Genomic DNA, 23683 nt, shown 5'->3' on the forward strand with positions numbered 1-23683 from the left:
GTCTATTTTCATTTGGCTTGCTCTCGTAGAAGGCTTCCCAACGAGTATTATAGAGATATTCCCAACTTGGGTGCAATGGTAGACTCTGGATCTTAGCAGCGTAGTGAAGCAGTAATGTTTTTCTACGCAAATGTAATGGGGAATCATGCGCTTCAATATATAGACTTTAGATCGGAGAAGTCCTGAAAGCGCCCAGCGCAGTCCTCAGAGCACTGTGATGGATCATATTTAGCCGTTTTAAAGTAGTGCTCCTGGCAGAGTCATACACTGGACAACCATAATCTAGTGGTGAACGGATTAAGCGTCTATAAAGATGTAGCAAAGTACACCGATCAGCTCCCCATGACATAGATGAGACCGAACAAAGTACAGTAAACCCCCGCTATTCACGGTATCTGTATTCGCGGTTTCGTGTATTCACGGTCGTTGATTTACTATAAAATGAAACCTGAAAAATGTGAATTTTAAAGCGCCGTGAACATTTTCCGCCATAAAAAAACATGGGCGTGGCTAAAATTATCTTTCCCGATCAAAACAGCGCTCAGTGGGTGGGGGAGAGGGGTGACAAAATCGCGAGCGTGAATGTTTCTCGCTAATCCTTGTTCAGTATGTGTTATGTGCTTGTCATGGAAGGTTTCGTCGTTTGATTTTAATTTATATGCTTATAAATTTATCAATTTATAAATTGATATGCTTACAAAAGTGATAAATCAACCGTTTTGCAGTGTAAAACAGACTTTTTCTAGTGTGTTAATGGAAGAAAGTGACTTTATTGTGGACAAGTTCTTTCTAACCCGTACAAAAATATGGCTACGACTAACAAGGGAAATGTGAAAAGATCAAAGAAGGTGATGACTAGCTAATAAAATTGAGTTATTAGATAAAATTTCTAATGGTGAAAGTGTCTCCCTTTCTGTAATTGAGAAAATCTATTATAAAATCAATGAGTCAACGGTACGATCAATCAAGAAATCGGAAGAAAAATCCGCCGTAGTGTCTGTGAAAATGCACTGATTTCTTCAAAAATTTGCTCTGTAACTCGTGATGTTAAATTAGAAAAAATGGAAAAGGCTTTAAATCTGTGGATAGAAGACCGAACTCAAAATAAAATTCCATTAAGTTCACTCATCATTCGTGAAAAGGCAAAACTCCTTTATCAACACTTTAGCGAAACTGGTGATAGCACTGGCGGGATAAGTTTTTTAGCTAGTAAAGATGCTGGTTTGAAAGATTTGTTTGAAATTTCTAATAAATGTTACATTTAATATTAAATTGTTTCTTATTTTCATTTCGATGCCATATGCTTGCATTTCATTATGTACTGTTTATGTACATAGTCATATTATGAAGGTACATATAATACATACATAGACAAAATTTTAGATTAGTTTTTCTTATATATTTCATACTTTGGAACGGAACCCCTTTATTACTATGGGAGCCATAACTCAGTATTCGCGTTTTCGGTATTCGTGGCATTTCTCAGGAACGTAACCCCCGCGAATAGCGGGGGTTTACTGTATATTCAAATGCTTTAAACAAGAAGTTCTCAAATAAGTGATGTGTGCTTGGAAATTCAGTTTGCAGTCTAATAGCAGTCCAAGAAATTTAACGGTATTAACAAGCGGGATTGGAGTATTGTTTATTTGTAGTTCAGGTTCAAGCTCGTTTCTTGCAAAAAGTGAGTGATAGTGCATTTCTTTTCTGATAGTCGGTAACCATTCTGTGAAGTCCAGGATTCTATTTTGGTTATGGCAAGTTGGAGCTGCCATTCGATAGTATTCATACTTTGAGACTGACAGGAAATGGTAAGGTCATCTGCATACATATAAGTTTGAACGGTTTCTGGAACATCTCGTGTCATGCTGCTCACTCGGATTGAAAACAGTGTTGGACTAAGTATTGATTGCTGCGGAACTCCCTCTTCCTGAATGTGAGGTGTAGAGAGTACGTTTTTGTATCGGACTTGTAAAGAGCGCAACTGCATGAAATTTTTAATTATTTATGGCAAATGACCCCAAGCCCCAGAAGGTAAAGGTACATAATAATACCGTGCCACCATGTAGTATCAAATGCCTTTTCAAGATCTAAATTGACCATGACTAGATGTTGTTTCATGACAAAGGCATTGCAGATATGAGACTCGGCTTTAATGCCTGTATTCTTTTCCGGATGACCCGTGTCTTTGGTAATGGTGGAGGCAAAAGCAATCCATGAATTCCGTTTTGCTTTCTGCCGAACTTGTCTAGCTTTTGCTTTTAGTCTTTTAAAAGCAATTAGGCTACTAGTGGTGGGATACTTGCGGAAATTATTCCAAGCACGGTTTTTTTCCTGTTTGGAAATTAAACAATCTGTATTCCACCAGTGATTTCTGTGTTTTCGATATGGCATGGATTTTGGAATGGAGGCCTTAGCTGCAGTCAGAATCTGATTGGTTATGTAAGTGTTTACATCATCAATATGTTGCCTTTGAACATAAAATCTGTCTAAGCGTATTTGGGCAGAATAGCCATCCCAGTTTGCCTTTTTAAACTGCCAAGTGGATCGTTCATCGGGATTTTAAGTTACCCTTGTTTGTAGCAGGCAAATAATTGTAAAGTAATCACTGTTAAAGGGATCGGTTAATACCGACCATGTCATCATTGGAAATATGGATGGTTAACAAATTGACAAGCCTATTGCGGAAGCAGATCCGGTTGCTAAGTTTGTTTGTTTGTTATTTGGTTTTTAGGAGCATTAGCAACTAAAGCCATATTGCTCCGGGGATATGCGGTGGTCATTCCCTGCCTTTCCACATCCTCCGTATTTGGTGGGCACAGGCTCGAACCCTGGTCTAATCAAGAAATGTGTGCTACGCACCGCTGCACCTGCCCACCTGGCTACGGAGGCGCCAGGTTGCTAAGTGGATGAAGGTATTAGATCCAGAATTTAATAAATTAAGATCATTATTATGAATGAATTCCTCCATCAATTTGCCTCTTCTATCCATTGTGACAGATCCCCACAATGGATGGTGTCCATTAAAGTCACCAAAAAGACAAATTGGAGTTGGGAGTTGTGCAATGAAATTGTCAAGTTCTGAAAGAAGAAACGGTGCAGATGGTGGAATATAAATGGAAACAATGGTAAATGATGTACCAACTGCAACGCGAGCTGCCACAGCTTCTAGGGTAGTTCTCAATTGGATCAACCTGGATGGTATGTTAGCGTTAAGAAGAATAGCAACTTCACCACGTGCAGGTGATTCTGAATTCCTATCTCGTCTGTAAATGGTATAACTTAAATTTTGGCAGAACTTGGGGTGACAAGAATGTTTCCTGTAAGCATACACCTATGGGATTAAATTGAGCTATTAAATCTCTTTAGTCATCAGAATGACTGCTTAGTCCTCTGCAATTCCACTGTATGATCTTATGCATTATTTAGGTTTACCTGAGGATGATTCATCTGACTGTTTTTTGTACGTGGGACATTTTTTCCGGTCCTTTTTTTGAGAATGCGGGGCGTCCAGTATCCATGGTGTCATCTGCATGGAGTTCTAGAATGGGCTCCTCATTATCTAGCAGCTCATCTACATCCATACTTTCGGAGGGAGATTCCATTCTTGTAGAGACTGATTCAGATTTTAATTGTTCTTTTCCAACTGGGACTGATGGGGTATGAGTAGGAATGCTGGAGTATTTGTGGCTTCGCTAGTTCTTTTTGGAGGATTTATCTTTTTTTTTAGGTTGAAAGTGTAGATTTGAGCCAGTTCGCTAGAGGGGTGTTGGGTGGAACTGATACATCTGTTTGAGCTGCAGTAGAAACAAAGTTCCGAGTGCGACCTGCATGGGAATGACTAATAGGCATGGTCGACATAACTTGTCTACGTGCCTCAGGAAAGGTGACTTTATTTTCTATTTTGTACTTTTGAATTTTCTTTCCTGTAATCCATAGCTCCAATGTTTTGGAAAAAGGTGGGTGGCTTCCTATGCAGTTTGGACAAACAGGGGTTATGACAGAGCAATCCACTTGAGTGTGATCTTTAGAGCCGCAGATGGGACATATGGCCTCACCTCTACATGCCTGCTGCGAATGCCCGTATTTCTGGCATTTGAAGCAGCGAATGGGATTCGGAATATATGGTCTAATACGACAATTCAAATGGCCAGCTTTAATTGAGGACAGTAAGTCTGGCATACTGAATGTTAAAATGATGGATCTCATTGGAGTAAGATTTCCATCTTTTTTAGTCATAATCCGTTTCACGTTTGTAACTTTTTGACTACTCAGTTCTTGAAGTAGCTCTTCTTTGGAGACTGTAATTAGGTCCCACTTACTGATCACACCCTTTGATAAATTTAAGGTTCTGTGTGGAGTAACTGATACTGTGAGCCCACAAAATGATGTTGTGTTTAAGAGCCGCTCAGAATGTTTTGCGGTGGCTGTTTCAATGAGGATTGTAGTCTTTTCACCATTTTTGGTGATCCAGTAATTGATTCCAAATATTTTTGAATCAAGAATGGTGATAATATGCCCACAGTTGGGAAGATAAAGAATGAATCACCAAGTAATTTTGAAAATTCATCATGGCATTGAGCTTCCCTTCTAAGCCTTTTGGGCTGGTTGGTGTCATGGTCATTGTCAGGAATTTCTGACCTTGAGCTTCATGGTTCTAAAGGTCGATAACTGTTCGTATCCATGTTAGCTCCTTTTGGCCCTGGGGGTTTATTTTTACTGCCCAGGTTACCGGCTACGCCACGGGGAGGAAGGAGCAGTGCCTATTGTGGCCGAGCATATAGGTTAGTGAAGTTAGTAAGACGAATTAAATTAAAGAAAAGGTTCTTTCCTTCTTCTGGGCTCTTTTCTTAGTGCTTTTAAGAAAGTAGAGCTATTTAATGGAAAAGTTTAATAAGCAAAGGAGAAAACAAAAGAGAACCTAGTCGCTTAGAGAAAAATGCTCTTCAATCACACGAGGATCGATTGGCCACGGAAACACTTGGCACCCAGGGCCAACTGAAACTGAGGAATTAGAAACAAGCCAATTACAAAATGTAATATTCTTCTCTTGAACAGAAGCACATAGCCTTAGCACATTTATTGGAAAAACCAAGGTTTAGATAAAGGACGAGATTTTAAAGTGGAGTGTGGGATAAAGGATTCCATTCCTGCAAGAATAATTTCACTGACAAGATCTGAGCAAATGTTGATATCAGAAATTTTGAAACAGTAATCCAACCAAGGAAAAGAAAAGAAATCTCGCAGGTCATCCCATTTTGCATTCTTGTAATGCCATACAATACAAGGTTGGGAATAGCATTGAGATAAAGGCTCCATTGGAGAAGATACAATCACCAAGTTGTGATCTGAGATGCAGACAGGACCTCTTACTTCAACCGTGTACTTAGAAGGGTTCTTTGTGAGAAAAAGATCAAGCGTGTTGGCTGTATGGTTAGGATTGTCCGGTATTCTGGTAGGTGAATGAACAATCTGTGCAAGGTCATTAGTAATTGCAAAAGCCTCAGCATCTCTACCAGCTCGGTCGGTGTGACTAGAAAACGGAAGCCAGCTGGAGTTGTGAACATTAAAATCACCTCACTGTTAGGAAAGTTGGGAGAAAGTCAAGTTGCAAAGAGAGACAGTCAAAGAGCTCCAAGTGATTAGTGGAGTTGGGAGAATGGTAGAGACAACAGATGAATTTGACACAATGAGGTAGAGAGAGAGATTTTAAGCCAGAGAAGATCGAAAAGAGGAGATTCCAGATTAACAAGTCTTTGACAGGGAACATCAGAACGGACATATGCAGAAGTACCACCTTTGACACGAAAGGAAGGAAACAGCAAATAATTTGGGCAACTGAGATTAAGTCAGAAAAAGTACATGGGGGTTTGGCAGACTGCAAGTGGAAATGGACATCGTTGATATTAGAATTGAGACCATGTATATTTATGAAAAGAATAAGGAAGTGTTTGGGAGGTTTAGGTCTTTTCGCAGATAAGTTTGCTCTATTAGTTTGACAATTCGCGGTGTATTCACTAGTAAGAAAAAGTGGGGGGGGGGACATGCTGTATGAAGTAATGAAATTTTTGGATATGGCATACACATGGTAAGAATATACCCAGATCCTTGACATAATGTGGCCTCGACAATGCCCCCCACATGCACACTACTCGGTCTCCCTCCAGTCACTATCTGGCAGAGTAGAGGTAGCAAGATTATACACTAGCTGATCCAGAAGCCTCCTATAAGTTCGGTCCAGTGTACTAACTAGCGGCCGGCCTGCAAACACCGTTTTAGAGCTGTACCCTCGAAATGTAAGGCATATTGGATCTTGCCACGATGTTCATCATAACCTCAAAAGTCATCAATCATACTGCATGATGGAAGAGATGGGGAAGGGTTGACCGGAACTTAGCTCTGGAGACTAAACATGGGTTCCACTACTTCAAGCTTCCAATAAGCAAAGTGGTGGTAGTATTGCACCGGTTGATGAGAGTCATCTACCACCTAGTACTGCCTGGTAACATAGAGGGGCGGCATTCCTTCATGTGGTGTGGGCGCCACACCTCGACCCCTGCTTACGTTGGTTCACACCTGGGTGGTCACCTACCATGTACTTGTGCATGGAGGTTATATCCAGGATTACTAACAGTCCCACCATCGTCAAGGTGCGAGTAGAGGATATGGCTCTCACAGACCATCCGTACTTCGCCGAAATTGGGTCCACTTGACTTGTATGTCTCCCGACTATCAGTTCCATCAGCGTTTTAGACTCCCAGGTAGCAAGTACAGCTTGTCTGGCATATCTGAGAGAATGTCTGTGACAACCTGAGTATAATTAGCAATTGTACAGAGAAATACAGAAAAATAGAGTGGGCCAGTAAATCGGAATGTCTTATAATAGGGGATTTTAACTTTCCAGATATTGACTGAAACTTGTTGATTGATGACTCGTACACTAGCTAGACTTCTGTGGATTTATTGGACGACTGTTTTCTATAGCAATATGCTCAAGGGTCAACCAGAGAGAGTAACACTCTTGATCTGATTATCAGCAGTGCTTATTCATGCATTAAGAATTTTCAGATAAAGGAACCACTGGGTGATAGTTATCACATTGTACTGATGTTGGATTTACTTAAAGATGTAACTACCATCAAGGGTAAAGGGAAGGTTTTTTGTTTTCGTAAAGGTGACTACAGTGGTCTGTTTGTTTGTTTGTTTGTTTGTTTGTAGGCTTTACGGTGCAAGGGCAGCAGGGCCATAATGCACCCAGTGGTCTCAGAGAGTTTTTAATCTTGGAGGTTAGTAGGTTATTCATACCAAATAAGAAGTACTGTTCAAAGTTTAGGAATAAATGGATGTAAGATGAATTAATGAGGCTCATAACAGAGAACAAAAATACATGGGATGCATATAAATTATCAGGCGACACAGAAGCCTATGGCAAATATAAGCTGGTCTGTAATAAAGTCACAAAGGAGGCTAGGCAGACGAAGGCAGATTACAATAAATCTTTGGCAAAATATGCAAAGAAAAACAGTAAAGACTTCTTTACTTATGTAAACTCTGGAAGGAAAGGGATTAATCAGATTGGTCCACTTAACATTGATAGTTTGACTATTGATGATCATGCTCAGGTAGGTGATAAACTGAATAAGTATTTTGCATCTACATTCACACAAGGAGTTATTCAAGAAGACAAATGCCAGAAGCTTATCAGACTCTATCTAACAGGGAGCTAAGTGATTTTGTAACTTGGAGCAAAGTGAAGGAGAAACTGTTGAAGTTTAACATAAGGAAGGCACCTGGGGTGGATGGGATCTAGTTATATTAAAGGAGGCAGCAAAGGAAGTAAGCAAACCACAAAGAGTATGTGGACATGCATTTCATGTATAGTAAAGCCAACGGCAGTGCACTCAAGGCTGCAAGTTTGTACCAAGAAGCATTTCCCTGCCGAAGGCAACCCAACAGCCACACATTCATCAGGGTACATCAATGCCTTAGAGAACATGGGCACTTCGCAAATGGAGTACGAGCAGGTAGGCCCAGAAGCATAATACCTGATGTTGAGAAAAGGGTGTTAGAAAGAACATCCTATAATATGTAGCATCTGTAAAATCTTGTGGTGTTGAAAGCAAAAATTAAAAATGTATTATCTTATGTTTAATAAAACCAACCCTAGCAAAGGATTTGCAGCTTTTTGCTAAACTAGTGCTCCCATAGGTGGCTAACAATCTAAACGAGTATTTTGCATCTACATTCACGCATGAGGAGTTATTCAGGAAGGAGAATGATGTAGGTAAAGTAAACATTGGCAGTGAGTTGGATGATTTTGTAATAACTGAGAGGAAAGTGGAGGAGAGATTGTTGAGGATAAACATAAAAAAGGCACCTGGGGTGGATGGGATCTATCCAGTTATATTAAAGGAGGCAGCAAAGGAAGTAAGCAAACCCCTAGCCATAATTATGAGAGCTTCTTTGGACTCAGGGGAGGTACCCATAGACTGGAGACGTGCAAATGTAACCCCAATTCACAAAGGAGGATCAAAGGCTGACACAAGTAATTATAGACCTGTTAGTTTAACTTCTGTTCCAGGTAAATTAATGGAGGCACTGGTTAAAGAAGCACTGCAGGATCATCTAGACAAGAATTCAGTTATAGCTCAGACGCAGCATGGTTTTGTTAAGGGCAGGTCTTGCCTGACCAATTTGATTGGATACTATGATGTAGTCACAAAAGAACTGGATGCAGGGAATAACTTTGATATTATATATTTGGATCTTAGAAAGGCTTTTGATACTGTTGCACATGGAAGACTGCTGCACAAATTGGAGCAGTGTGGCATTGGAGGCAAATTGCTGCTATGGATAAGGGGTTGGTTGAGTGGCAGAAGACAGAGAGTGGTAATCAATGGACACTGCTCAACGTGGACTAATGTTATTAGTGGAGTTCCTCAAGGTTCAGTGTTGGGTCCGTTGTTGTTTTCGGTGTTTATGAATGATATTGATGATGGGATATCAAGTTTAATGTCCAAGTTTGCAGATGATACAAAGGTTGGCAGGGTCGTTAAGGACACTACTGACACTATGCTGCTGTAACAGGATCTGGAAAGGTTGAGCAGATGGGCTGAGAGGTGGCAAATGAAGTTTAACATTGACAAATGTAAAGTACTACACATGGGAAACAGCAACCCCAGAGCAACGTATCAACTCTGTGGTACTACACTGACAGTGGTGGAGAATGAAAAGGACCTGGGGGTAATTGTGCAGGCAGATATGAAGTTCTCTGAGCAGTGCAGACGAGCTGCAAGAGTAGCTCATGGTGTGTTGTCAATGATATACAGGAATTTTTCTAGCAGGGATAAGGAGGTGATTATTCCCTTGTATAAGGCAATGGTTAGGCCACATCTTGAGTACTGTATACAGGTCTGGAGGCCTCATTTCAAGAAGGATGTAGAAATGCTGGAACGGGTACAGAGAAGGGCAACAAGATTAGTGAATGGAACAAAGGGTTGCTCTTACGAAGAAAGGCTTAAGTTTTGCAAATTACAGAGTCTGGAGACTAGGCACCGGCAAGGTGATCTGATAGAGGTGTATAAGGCTTTGAATGGTTTGAGCATGCTCAATGCCAATGGGATTCTTCATCTTGCTCAGAATAATCACCTCAGAGGGCATAAATTCAAATTGAGGAAGGACGGATGTCGGATAGATGTGCGGAAATTTGCCTTTGGCCAGCGGGTGGTTGGTTGGTGGAACCGACTTCCATCACTTGTTGTAGAAGTTGATAGCCTAAACAAATTTAAAGCTCAACTGGACAGGTATTTGGAACGAACAGATGGGTGAAATGGGAGTGGGGTTTTTTTTTTTTTTTTTTTTTGGCTGATGCTGAATAAGCTTGCTTTCTTGCATCATATGCCTCTACTAATGCTAATGCTAGTCAGTGGCGGATCTTAACAGAAAATGTGTACTATCTCGAAAACAGTTCATTTTCAGCCCAATGTTCACCGAGACTTTTTTGCTTATTTTAGTTTGTACTTTTCACCTTTAAATTATTGACCATCATTTTTAAGCACCCTGTATATATAAATAATTAATTCAATGCCAGTAGCACGGCAACCAAATGAGCGAAAATAAAATAAACCATATATCACACAGTCCTTATTTTCACTCATTTGGTTTTCCAGGAATAAATCATATATTCCTACTTTTTAATTTAATTTAATTTTCTCTATATTACAATTAGTCAATATATATATATATATATATATATATATATAGGGATCGCAAACACGATTTTTGAAGGGGGTCTGCAAACATATTTTGATTTTTGAAGAGGTATGCAAACTTATTTTGATTTTTGAAGGGGGTCCATAAATCTCAGTAGTTTGGGAACCACTGCTCTAAACCATCTCTGTTTCCAGGTTGATTCACTGTTACTGGTTAAATTCAAATTTCAATCTTTTCTTTGCAACCACATAACTGCCAGTCCTGGGATTCCAACTGAAGTTATCACCTGATCTGATATGGCCACTCACATGTTGTGTGTGTGGCAACTTCTGCATCTGGTTTGGTTGTTGTAGAGTTTCAGGAGCATCAGTTCTGTATATTGTCTGTAAATTCTGTGGTCGATTTTTTGTTTGATGGGTGAAAAACCTGAGTTTCCAGGAGAAAAAACCAAGTTACCCTCTCCTGAATCCAAACCGAGTCACATTGTGAAAAAGTCCCAGAAAACTTCCTCCCATCTGTTTGTGTCTTCATGAGATTAAATTTTTTTTTTACACAACTTATGTTAACTGCACTTGGACTTTATATCTATACATAATTTATTTTTGCTTTTTAGTGCACCATATTGTTAATATAAATGTGTTTTTTAAAACCTGTGTTTTATTTAATTTTTTTCATATTCAGTCATTGGATTCAACATTATAACAATGTTACATACACTGTCAATTTTTATGTAATCATACTACACTAATATTAACTACACTAATACTAACACTAGTATTAGAACTGCACATTTGGATTTTAGAACTGCATAAACAAGTTAGGGCTGCACAATAAAATAACCTCAACATAAGAATTTTTATGTAATCATGCTGCACAACACTAATATTAGAACTGCACATTTGGATTTTAGAGCTACATAAACAAGTTAGGGCTGGTTCATCAATCTTATGTAATTTCAGAAAAGAATTATATAGAAAAATCAAATGAAGGATGATAAGAGGCAGTTCCCACTATGTATTGAATGCAACTTAAAACCAGTAAGTTATACAGGAATTTCAGCATAACTGATGGGAAAAAAAGTGTAAACATGGAAAACACGCTAGGAATGACTGCATTAAAATTAAGTATCTTCTGTCAACTCAGCCTTCAACTCTTGCACTGTACTAAGCTATAGGTTTTAATGCCGTTTGTGTTTAGGGTTTTCATTAAAAAAAAAGTAATAATAAATAATAATAATATAATTTTAATAAAGTTATTCCTAGCATGTTTCCTCTGTTTCTGCATAGTCTCCATCAGATATGCCTAAATTAGCATGTAGCATGCTGGTAATGAAGTTGTATTAAATCAAAACTTAGTGTGAAGTGTGTTTTATCATTCTTCTTTATAAGAATTATTCAAATAAAGCACAGACTTTTGAAATAGTGTGATATTCATGGAATGAATGCCTAACTGTACAGAACACAAAAGAATAACTAGGATGAGTGTCTAAGATGGCAGATAATCGATGTGAGACTGAAACAGTTGTTTGCATGCTAGGAATAATATGACATTCAAATGAATGTGCACAGCATGCAGTGATGCAAAGAATAAAATGTGCGAACTAGTGAACATTAACTCTTTTATGAAAGAGTGGACCCACAGAATGTGGGTCTACTCTTCCCCATAATGAATTACTTATAACAGCAGGCTCAATACAGAAAGGTTTTTTTTCATGAAATTTTCTAAAAATAAATTTTGTACATAAATGCTTTAAAATATTAATTTGTTCTCATTTTGACTTTAGCACCAACACTAAAGTAAAATTACCATCAAAAACTTAGAATTAAAAAAAAAAAAAAAAAAAAGTAAAATAAATTGAACCAGACCCTTGTGCACTGGGTGTAGGAAAGTCTTAGATAACCAGGCTGATGTTGCTGATGATTTGAATAGGTACTTCCTACCAGTCTTTATTGAACAAAAGACCATTTATGCTGAGGAAAGGCTTTGGGAAGGAGACAGAGCCCTATGAAATTAGTGATTTCAAAATTACTGATGACTGTTTCTTAGAAAAACTTTCAAGCCTAAAGTCAAGTAAGGCACCTGGAGTTGATGGCATATACCAGTAATTTTGAGAGAGGTGGCCAGAGAGTGTAATGAACCATTAAGGTTGATTATGAGGACATCTTTGAACTCGAAAGAGATTCCTTTGGACTGGAGAAGTGCCAACGTATCACCAATACATAAAGGTGGTTCTTGCCTATTTTAAGAAAGGAAACAAATTCAAAATTCTTTGAATTTGTTTCCTTTCTTAAAATAGGCAAACTTTACTAATTTTTGGTTGAGAAAAATGAATACGACTTCAGAAATTTTTTATTAGCTCTAGTTTTTGAGATACAGTACTTTTGCTTTTGTCTAAGAATAGAGTAGTTTCTGTAGTAGTTGGAGTGAAAAGTAATATTAAAATAATCTCATATTTACATTTTCTTGATCAACATAAATCACAGTTGTTTTTAATTAACACATAAAAAAACAAGAACACAATAAAACTGCACAGAAACCGAAAGCACTTTCTTAAAATGTGGCCTATTCCCAACAGTGCCGTCTTTTTGCTTATCGCTTGTATTCTACTTCCGGGGCATCTCTTGTTACTGTCTAACAGTAGTCAGCAAGCATAGAAGCATTCCACCTACCGTAATATCTTCTTTCCATTGCTAAAATCTCTTTGTGGAATCGCTCACCATGCTCATCACTCACTGCACCACAGTTTTCAGAGAAGTACAGATAAGAGTCGAGAAAGCGGATTTTCAGTGACATGTTGCAGCCTAATTGATGATACTTTTCTAGAAGGTTGTTCACAGTCTCAACATAGTTTCTAGCTCTTCGGTTTCCCAGGAAGTCATGCACAACACTTTTAAAGGCTTCCCAAGCTGTGTTCTCATTACTATGGAAGACTCGCTCAAAGTTTTCATCCTTTAAAAGTTCACAAATTTGCAGACCAAGAAAGATTCCTTCCTTAACCTTAGCATCACTCAACAGTGGAAATTGTCCTCTTAGGTAATTGAAAGCTTCTCCATACTGGTTCATCCCCTTAACAAAGCTCTTCAGGAGCCAATTTGATGTGTAAAGGGGACAGAAGAATTTTGCTTCGATCAACCAGAGGATTGTGCTGGACATTTTTTCCCCAGGGCACAGATTTTCCCTTAGAAGCCAGACTTTTCTTTTGTAGTGTGAGGACCTAGCTCGACTGTCCCACTCGCACAGGAAACAGCAGTACTTCGTGTATCCCAACTGCATGCCCAGCAGTATTGCAATCACCTTCAGGTCTCCACAGATCTGCCATTGGTGGTCTTTGTACTTCATTGCTTCCAGAATTAATTTCATATTCTCATAAGCAAGGCTTAAATCCAAATGGAAAAATACCAATTTTTCCAATGCTTGGACACATAACTGTATGGTAGATGCAGGGCAGAAGGTAGAGGGCTGTGATTAATGGATATTCTTCAGATTGATGTAACATCAGAAGTGGGGTCTCCCAAGGGTCAGTTCCTGGACCACTGTTGTTTCTGATTTTCATGAACAACATCAACAAAGGGATAAAGAGCATGATGTCAAAATTTTCAAACAATATAAAGATTGGGAGAATCATTAATGATCAGCACCAAGCAGTGCTCCTTAAGGATAACTTGAACAGGCTTCAAGAATGTTCAGAGATGTGGCAGCTATGTTTTAATGCGCAAAATGCAAGGTCTTATGCTTGGGAAACGGCAACCCCAAAATAACTTATACATTTGGTGGGGTCAGATTAAAAATAGTAGGAAAGAAAGGGATCTTGGGAGTTCAGGCAGATATGAAGTTTTCTGAGCAGTGTAAACAGGTGAACAGAAAAAGCTCATGGTGTCCTATCAATGATTTATCAAACAACATCCTGTAGAGAGAGAGAAGGAAGTCATAATCCCACTGTACAAGGCAACTGTAAAAATTGCATTTTGAATACTATGTCCAAGTATGGAGAATTCATCTGAAAAAAGGCAGTGAGTTTCTTGAAAGGATCCAAAGAAGCACAACTCGTACAGTGAGATCAAGAAAAGGGCAAATGTATGAGGAAAGATTTTGATTATGTGAGCACCAGAGTTTGCCAACCAAGCACCTCAGAGGGGGACCTAATTAAGGTTTATAAGACTCTGAGAGGAGGAATTTTTACTGTTGTAAAGAATTCCAGAATTAGGGGCCTAAATTCAAATTACTGAGGAAGAGGATTTTATATTAGATTGTACGAAGTTTTCTCTTAGTCAGTGCGTTCTTAAATTACTGGAACAAGCTGCCTTCACAGGTAGTTGAGGCTGACAGTTTGAAGAAATTCCAAGGTCAACTAGATGGGTACCTATGTGAGGAGAGAAGTGCATAATTTGTATTTTTTATCCAGTTTTTTTGGCCAGTGCAGCAAAAGCTTGTGGCTTCCTTGCACTACATGGCAAATACTAATACTAATACTAAATATTATAAAAATTTCAAGAAAATCTGTACATTAATGAATGCATTGTTTGAAGCAACTTCCAAAACAGATCTATGTATAGATTTACCACAGCCCACACTTGAAAAATCTATATCTACAAACTTATATCAGGAACAATTAAATCACTATTTAGTATATGGAGAAAAATATTGGCATGGACTTCCAAGACCTGGCTCAGAATGCCATATCAACGTAAAAACTCACACAGCCCTTGACAACCAGGCCCAGCTGCAGTGGTGCAAATAAAAAGCACTGCAAGGTCCAATCTACAGCCCTGATCTATCTCTTTGCAATGACTACATCTTTCACCAACTGAAAAAATAAACAAAGGCTGTCACTTTCATTCAGATGATCAGTCGAAGGAGAACATCACACATATTGCTTTTTACCAGTATGTGCAGTTCTATGAATAGAATGTGTCTAGCCTGATGATACGATAAAATGGGACCAATGTCATAATGCAGATGTTTCCTTTTAGTCAGGTGTAGCTCTTAACTATTTATTCCAAAAGCTAACTTCACTTGAACAATGAAAAATAAATTCTGCATGAAGAGCATTATACATGTTATACATGCTAGGAACAGCTTAAAAGAAAACAAAACTGTATAGAAAATCATGAGAGAAATTTAGCAGGGAAATGAAGCTATTAGTTAAAATTATCTTTGAGGAAAAGGATAATTTACCTGACATTTTAGGATCTCATGTTCCATTCTTCTGAGGCTTTGTTTTATTCTATTAGTCTCAGAAGAAGGGAGCAAGGCAAATGTCAATTTAATAATACCCCTAATACCGTATGAACTCTTTCTCGTAACTTTCTAGAGTCCTGTGTTTTCTTTTAAGCTAAGCTAATCAGAACAAACTTTATATCATGATTTCTATTAAAAGAGGAGTAAAATTCAAACAACCCACCAGTAGCCAGGAAAAATATGACTAGGATTATGTAGATCTGCACATCCAGAGAGAACCATATGGTGAATCCTATTCATGTCGGCATGAGGCCAGTAGCGGACTAATTAAATGAAAATTTAATTTCAGTTTAAATATGTATCAGCACTAGAAATTCATGCATCTGGTAGATAAAATTATATAGTATGATAAAATTGAAGTACACCGAGTGGCTAATTTATTTAAGTAAACCTACCCTTTCATGAAATGGAGCACGCTTTTGGTACCAGCATCACATGTACATTGTTTGTTGTTGGTATGGGTGTTTAATGGCACAAGGGATGCTAGTGTCGAGATGTGACTAAACAGAGGTTGTCTATAAGGCAAGCCAGTTCACAAAGAAAGCTATAATACATCAAAATTTATGATATAATTGGATGTTTTAAATAATTGAGAATGTCAGTCTGATTTGCATTGTTTCCTATTAAATGTTTTAACATTAATGGCCCCCGTAAGTTCATTAGAGTTCGTAGTTATGCTCTCAGGCATTATGGTAGTAATTGCAATCAACAAGAATGTGTTTCACTGTAAGCTGGATATTGCAATGCATGCATTGAGGAGGAATTTCGTCATTAGAAAATACCCTTACTAAAAGTATTTCTTCCTGCCAATTTCTTCTGTAACTAGATTGGCATAGCTGTGGTTGCCATTTGATCTGATAAAGTCTATTATTTATTTGTGTCTGCCAGATTTGAAGCCAATTATCTTTACAGTGTTCTCTGCATTATCATTCTATAATGTTTGTAAGATACAAAGGGTTGAACTATGTTTGATGTAGTTGGATCTTGGGCAGTTTTGTCTGCTAGCTCATTCCCTGGTGTATACAAGAATGTCCCGGAATCCAACAGAAAGTTACTGTTTGGTTCTTGATTTAAAAATCATACACAGGCTCAAATTTGTTGAATTAGACAATTTGAAAAAGAGGATTTCTTTGTAAGGCTAATATGACACTCAAAGTCAGAATAAATTAAGATCTGGGGTATGGCTAAGTTATTTGCATGTTCTAAAGCTAGTTTAATAGAATATAGTTCAGCAGTATATATATGCTACATTCTAATGGTAGGGAGACAGCATTGTTCAGTGTATTGGATAATGCTACAGAACCCACAGCAGTAACTGTTTTCTAGCCATCGGTATAAATTTGATAACAATGTGAATGATCAGTAGGATGGGCTGAATGTAGTTGCTGGATATTGCAGGTGGCTAAAGAATTTTTCCCCCAACGATCAAAGTAGTTGTTGCAAGAAGCTGTTTCTGCGGACCACAGTGGATCTGGTTATTCTATTTCTTGATGAATGTTGTTATGTTGAATGTTACAATGTTCATCTGAATTTGTAATCTTATTCCAGTAGTTTTGTTTTCATTTGGCTTACTTTCAAAAAATTGAACCACCATTACATCCTGCTCAGAAATATCTCTTTGGTGCATGGAAATGGATAACAGTAGATTTCTTTTCTGAAAAGAGAAGGATAGCCATTACGTGTCATCCAATATGTTATTTTGTTTATTGAAGTTGTTTTTCTGTGGTGTACGTATTCTCAGAGTGGCTTGAGATTGTGAGGAGATCATTGGCATACAAATAAACTTCAATGGTTTTTGGATATCTTTTTTGTAACATTTTATTTATTCAAATAGAAAATAAGGTAGCACTAAGTACTGATCCTTGCAGTATGCCTTTTTGAACATATGTTTCAGATAAGTATATTTTTGTATCGTACTTGGATGGTTCTGAGATGAAGAAAACTTTGTATGATGTGAGGTAATTGCCCCTTAATCAAAAGGAATGAAGGTCTTGTATGATTCTAAACCTCCATGTTGTGTCAGAAACTTTTTCAACCTCAAGACCCATCATAACTAAATGTTCCTTTTTAATGAATGTGTTATGGTTGCCTGACTCTGCTTTGATCATTCATCATATTGAGTGTAGATCAATTTTTCCTAAATTCATATTGATTTTCATTCATCGGAATTTTACTTTCCACAAACCACATGAGCCATTTATGTACTAATTTTTCTAATAGTTTTCCTAAGCAACTGGCTAGTGATACTGGTTAATAGTTCTGTAGGACTGATTAATCTTTACCCTGGTTTGGGGAAAGCTAAGAAAAAGAATGTTGCTGTGATTGTGGGTATGAATTTTCCAATAGAATCTTGTTATAAAAAATCAGCAGTGAATTTAAGGCCATTTCATTTAAATATTTTGGCATAAGGTTGTATATCCCATCTGGACCTGTAGCACTGTTGGATGTCCTGGTTAAGGACTGTGATTTTAGGTTATTGTGAAAGGTTGATTATAATCAAATATAAGTTGTGTGAAAGTTTATTTTATATAGCTCAGCTTTCCATTTTTGATATGTTGGAAAGATCTGTTGTATGCAGTTAGTGCCGATGTTATATAGAATGTTTTAGTAAGGGGAACTGCTATCTCCAGATGGAAGGACATGTCCTTTCCATTCAAGATATCTATGTCTTTCATAATAATAGATGCCAAAATGTATCCAAGAGTCTTTTTTGCAGATTTTTTTTTTTTTTTTTGTATAATTTGCCTAGCTTTTGCTTTCATTCTCTTATAATTAATGAGGTTTGCTGTTGTGGGATGCTTACAAAATAAGTTCCATGCTTCGTTTCTTTCTTGCTTTGCTTCATTGCAGGATTCATTCCACACACTGGTTGTCAAATTTATATTTTTCACTGTATGAATGGTGATAATGGCTTGATGGCTGCTTCTAGTATTTGCTTAGTTATTTGGTACTAATATTTAAACACATTGTCTATGGGTTAATTCTTACACGTACATACTATGCATAAAGAAAGTGAGCAGATCTGCAACGATGCTGTATATGTGACTCTGTGTGAGTCACACCTACGAATAAGGCAAAACAAGCTCTTCAAAGCAGAGATCTGCAATCATCCAATCTGCAAAAACTGTAAGAAGCAACTGAGTGAACATAGACCAGCATCCTTGTTTCACCAATGAGTCCACGCCAAGTCAAATTCATGCCATTTTAATGGCTGGGGAGGTCTATTTGCTATTACATAGGTGTACCTAATAAAGTACCCACTCAGAGTATTCACTTATAAGAAAAAGAAACTTAAGTAAAGAAACTTAAGTCAAGCCAAAGTTTCATAACACAAACTTCATAAACAGAATTTTCATCAACTTTGTTATAAATTCTGTTTATATTGATTGGGAGTTAATGAAAACCACAATAGAGTGAACTTTAAAATCTGACACCCTTGGGAATTAAGAGGTGCCAGATTTGAAAATTTTCTAGATTTTAGAGAGGCATACCTAGTGGCGGACTTTCAGAGGAGCATCATCATCATCAGCCATTTTCAATCCACTGCAGGATGAAGGCCTCTCCAGCAACTTTCCAGTTCCTTATGTTTTGAGCACTGGCCATCCATTTACTACCCACAAACTCATGAATTTCATCTATCCATCTCTGCCTTTGTCTTCCAGGTTTTCTTCTAGCTCCTCTTGGGTACCATTCTGTTATTTTCTTAGTCCATCTGTCATCATGTCTTCGAGCTATGTGTCTGTCCTGCCCAAGACCATTTTAGTTCTTTAGTTTTGATAAGAATGTCCTTTACTTGAGTTTGCTGCCTAATCCATGTGTTTCTCTTCTTATCTAATAGTCTGATTCCCAATATAATTCGTTCCATTCTTCGCTGTGTAGTTCTCAGCTTCTCTTCCATTCTTTTGGTGAGTGCCCAAGTTTCACTTCAATAAGTCATGGTGAGGAGTATACATTGGTTCATTATTTTACGTTTCAGACAAACTGGGATATTGCTCTTCAGTATGTGACTATATTTCCTGAATGCTATCCATCCAAAATTTATTCTTCTCTTGACTTCCAGCCATTTATCATTATTACAGCTAATAACTTGTCCCAAATAAGTATATGACTCCACCTTTTTAATTACTGCTCCTTCAATCATTATTTCCCTTTCCGTGGCATACTTGTTCATCATTACTTTTGTTTTAGCCATGTTCATCTTTAGTACAAAATCCTTACTAACTGTGCATAACTGATTAAGATTTTCCTCTAATTCTTTGGGATCATGGCTTATAACCACAATGTCATCTGCAAATGGTAAATGGTTTAGGTACTCTGCGTTCACATTGACTCCTTTCTGCGACCAATCAAATCTTCTGAAAGCTTCCTCAAGGGCAGCAGTAAACAGTTTCGGAGATATTGTGTCTCCTTGTCGAACTCCTTTCTCGATTTTAAATTTGCTACTGTCTTTGTCTAGTCTAATAAAGGAGGTAGCACTCTCATATATTTTCTTCAAAATCATAATATATGGGGTATCTATGTCTTGTCTTTCCAGTGCCCGAAACATTGCCTTATGCTGTATGGAGTCAAATGCCTTTTCATAATCCACAAATGCCAGGCATAATGGTGTTTTATATTCATTTGCTTTCTCCATTAGCTGTGATATTATGTGAAGGTGATCCATAGTTGAGAATCCTGTCCTAAAGCCAGCTTGCTCTTTCGGTTGATTCTCATCAAGTATTCTTTCTAATCTGTTAGTAATGACCCTTGTGAACAATTTGTAGATGTGGGATAACAAGCTAATTGGTCTATAATTTCCAATTTCTGATTTATCTCCTTTCTTATGCAGCAAAACTATGATTGCATTATTCCACTGCTTAGGCGTCACACCTTTTCTAATGCACTTTGTGAAGAGTCTTGCCAGTTTTTGTGTTATGTCTCTTCCTCCCAATTTTAACAACTCTACAGTAACTTCATCTTCCCCCGGGGCTTTCCGATTCTTCATTTTCTTCAATGCATGTTCTACCTCATCAGGAAGAATATCGGTTATGTCGTATGTGTTGCTACTTTGCGATCCATCTTCCCCACTGCTGGTATCATTCCCTCGCTCCTTGTATAAATCTCTATAGTAGTCTTCTGCTATTTGAATTATGCCTTCTCTGCTGTTTATAAGTACACCATAGCTATTCTTCAGTTTCAGTATCATTTGTCTTTCTGTATTACTGCTCATGGCTGCTGATTTAAATCCTTTATTTTCCCTTAATGCTTGTTCCACTTTTCTTGTGTTAAATTTTCTTATGTCCTCTCTGAGTCTCTTTCTAATGGCTTTGCATAACTCAGTATACTCAATTTTCTCCCTGTCAGTGTTTTTCTTGCTCTTCATTTGTCGTCTTCGGTTCATCATGGCAAGTGTTTCTTGACTAATTTTTTCTTCTTTGGATTTCTGTTTCCCTATAGGTTTCTTGGGCTTTATCACTTTCAGAAAGTTGAATATTCCTCGTCGATATCTTGGTCCTGAGCAGTCTGCAGAAGCTCAAACTTGTTCTTAAGTTCCAGTATATACTGCTTTTTCTCCTCCTCTGTTATCTCAAAGACCTTTGTATTATTTACTCGAGTCAGTTTTTTCCTTTCCTTTCCTACATCTATATCAAGTGTACATCTTACCATTCTGTGATTACTTCCAACATTTATCTTATTCAGGACGGTAACATCATTCACAATATATCTTCTGTTAGTGAGGATGAAGTAGATTTCATTAGTTGTTAATCCATTTGGACTCTTCCATGTCCACTTTCTGTTCACCCTTTTCTTGAAAAAAAGTGTTCATTACTGACAGTCCTTGAGATTCTGCAAATTCCACAAGTCTTTCACCTCTTTTATTTCTTTCACCAATTCCAAAATTTCCTATAGTTCCTCTTTCTGCGCTGTTTTGCCTTTGTCCAACCTTAGCATTGAAGTCCCCCATAATAATAGCGTAGTGGGTTTTCTGCTAATCTACAAGACTCTCAATTTCGGTGTACATTTCTTCAACCTCTTCATCATCATGGCTCGATGTTGGTGCATAAATCATTATAATCTTTAGCTTGTACCTCTTAGAAATCTTGAGTATTAGTCTTGACACCCTTGGTGATGTACTTTTGAATTCCAAAATGTTGTTTTTAAAATCTTTATGGACCAGAAACCCAACTCCAACTTCACTCCTTTCACTGTTTCCATTGGTGTACAGCAGATTTCCACTTGATAAACTTATAAGTGATTCATTTCTTCTTCTTGTTTCAGCCAAACTGATGATATTCCAATTCACATTTTCTAATTCCTTTTCCAGCTCTAATATCCTGTCTTCACCGATGAGTGATCGTACGTTATAACAGGCCAAGTTCAGTTTCCGTGCATGGCAGCCTGGTCGTACCCAGAGATTCTTAGCACCCTCTGCTTCCACTCTGATCCTCTCGCTGCCGTAAGAGGGAGAGTGAAAGCTGCTGGGGACTGAGGGCCATTTGTATTGTTGTGCTCTCATATGCTGGAGGGTTTCATCTTTTCCTCTTCACGCTGACCAGGCGTCTTGAAGAGAACCACTCTACACGTTCGTTGCCACCAAAGTGACGTAACAGGGCTTACCATCAAGAAGGTGTGCATGAGTGGATTATAGGATGGCAGGCCAACCGGACTTCTCCTAAATCTTCTGTAATAGAGCGATATTGGATCCATCAGTGTTTTAGGCTGAGTGTCTGATAACACACAGGAGGAGCACATTTCAGTAAATATTAAACACAAACAAAACTTATTTACAGCTTTAAACATTCAAAGATTAATTCATCATGTATATACAATAATTATATCTAATAATAAGTTCGTTTAAAAAAAAAATCAAATTAGCACAATTCAGGACGATATCTCTGCAAGTTAAATGAGATTTTATGGGAATTTAATGTTTGGTTAACTTACAGATTTCCAAGAATCACTGCATTAGGTATATTATATTTTTAAAAAATGTAAACAATAAGTGAATATCAGGTAAACATAACTCACACGTTCAAACTCACTTCTTCTTTAATTAACTATTCATCTAAATTGCTATTTTTTTTTTTTCCATTTCACCACATGCTATAATCAAGTTTTCAAGACAGCCATTTTGTCTAATATTTATTCTCAGAATACATGCTTCATGACATCAAAACATTTTAACCATATCAAAACATAAGACAGCTTATGCACCCAAAACACCACTTCCACAACTTTACAATAATTCATCTTTGCTATCATCCATAGGACATTTATTTTATTCTAAAACTTCAGCAGTGATTTCAACACCTGTTAATATGGGCTTACAAATGAGTCATCATCTGCAGAACAAAAGTCCTTCAAAGTAGAACCACTACTGATATTTCCAATCAAAACAAAACCAGCTACTGAAATGGTTATGCATACCATAAGATACTTTGATACAATTCCACATATTCTATACAAATTTAATAACCATCTTCATATCAGTCTAAAGTTGTAAAACCTACGTCCAGATTCATAAGTAGTCACTCTATTACCCTTCATCAATAAAAACTTGTAATTATGCACAGGTTTAGTAGTTGAATCTTCAAAGTTCAGTGGATAAAAATCTTTAATTTCATAGCAGTTAAAATATAGGACAAAAAGTGTGCTGTGATGTTTTCAAACAACAAAAATTTTAATTTTTCAGCCATTTCACAAACTGTACTAGTCATTCACTGAATGTGTTGCATCATCTATTCCTTTTGTTATTGTGATATATAATGGTAGCTCTAAGGATATAAATTCCCTCAAAACAAAGATACCTTACATATCTGCCTGTGACAAGTAGTTTCCTTTCTTCATTGCCATCTTTAAAATAAAAAAGAACTATAAAACATCTGCTTGCTATACCTTGCCCCTAAAACTCACCTCAACACACCCTTGGAATTAAGCAGTTTTGTGAGTGTTATAAATGTACAAAAAAGGTTAACCACAACCACTGATGATGAAATTGGTGTCTGAAATTTAGTTGTCAGCAGCAAATGCACTGATTGATCCTAATTCTTCAGTTATAGCTTGTGTTTATCTTTAAATCACTACAGCCAGTTGCTAGTAAAAACTTTCACATCCTAGTGATGAATTTGAGGTAATGCTCAAAGCATCAAAGGCGGATATTGTTGGGATATCAGAGACGTGGTGTCACACAGATATAAGGAATACAGAACTGGAATTTGGGGACATCTACAGAAAGGATAGACAAGATAGGAAGGGA

At 37.5% G+C, this 23683-nt stretch overlaps 1 protein-coding gene across 3 annotated transcripts in view; it reads right to left on the reverse strand.

The window, feature by feature from the left end:
• LOC150086985 (peptidyl-glycine alpha-amidating monooxygenase B-like) overlaps positions 1–23683 on the reverse strand; it is a 627331-nt gene that overhangs the window by 547118 nt on the left and 56530 nt on the right. For all 3 annotated transcript variants that reach the window (XM_090372880.1, XM_090372878.1, XM_090372879.1), the window contains exon 4: positions 15611–15710. In XM_090372880.1, the coding sequence (XP_090229006.1) occupies positions 15611–15710 (100 nt within the window). The remainder of the gene's footprint in view (positions 1–15610; positions 15711–23683) is intronic.

The sequence above is a fragment of the Mastigoproctus giganteus genome, chromosome 4 (genome assembly GCF_048544385.1).
Source record: "Mastigoproctus giganteus isolate SK-2022 chromosome 4, ASM4854438v1, whole genome shotgun sequence".
Lineage (NCBI taxonomy): Eukaryota > Metazoa > Arthropoda > Arachnida > Uropygi > Thelyphonidae > Mastigoproctus > Mastigoproctus giganteus.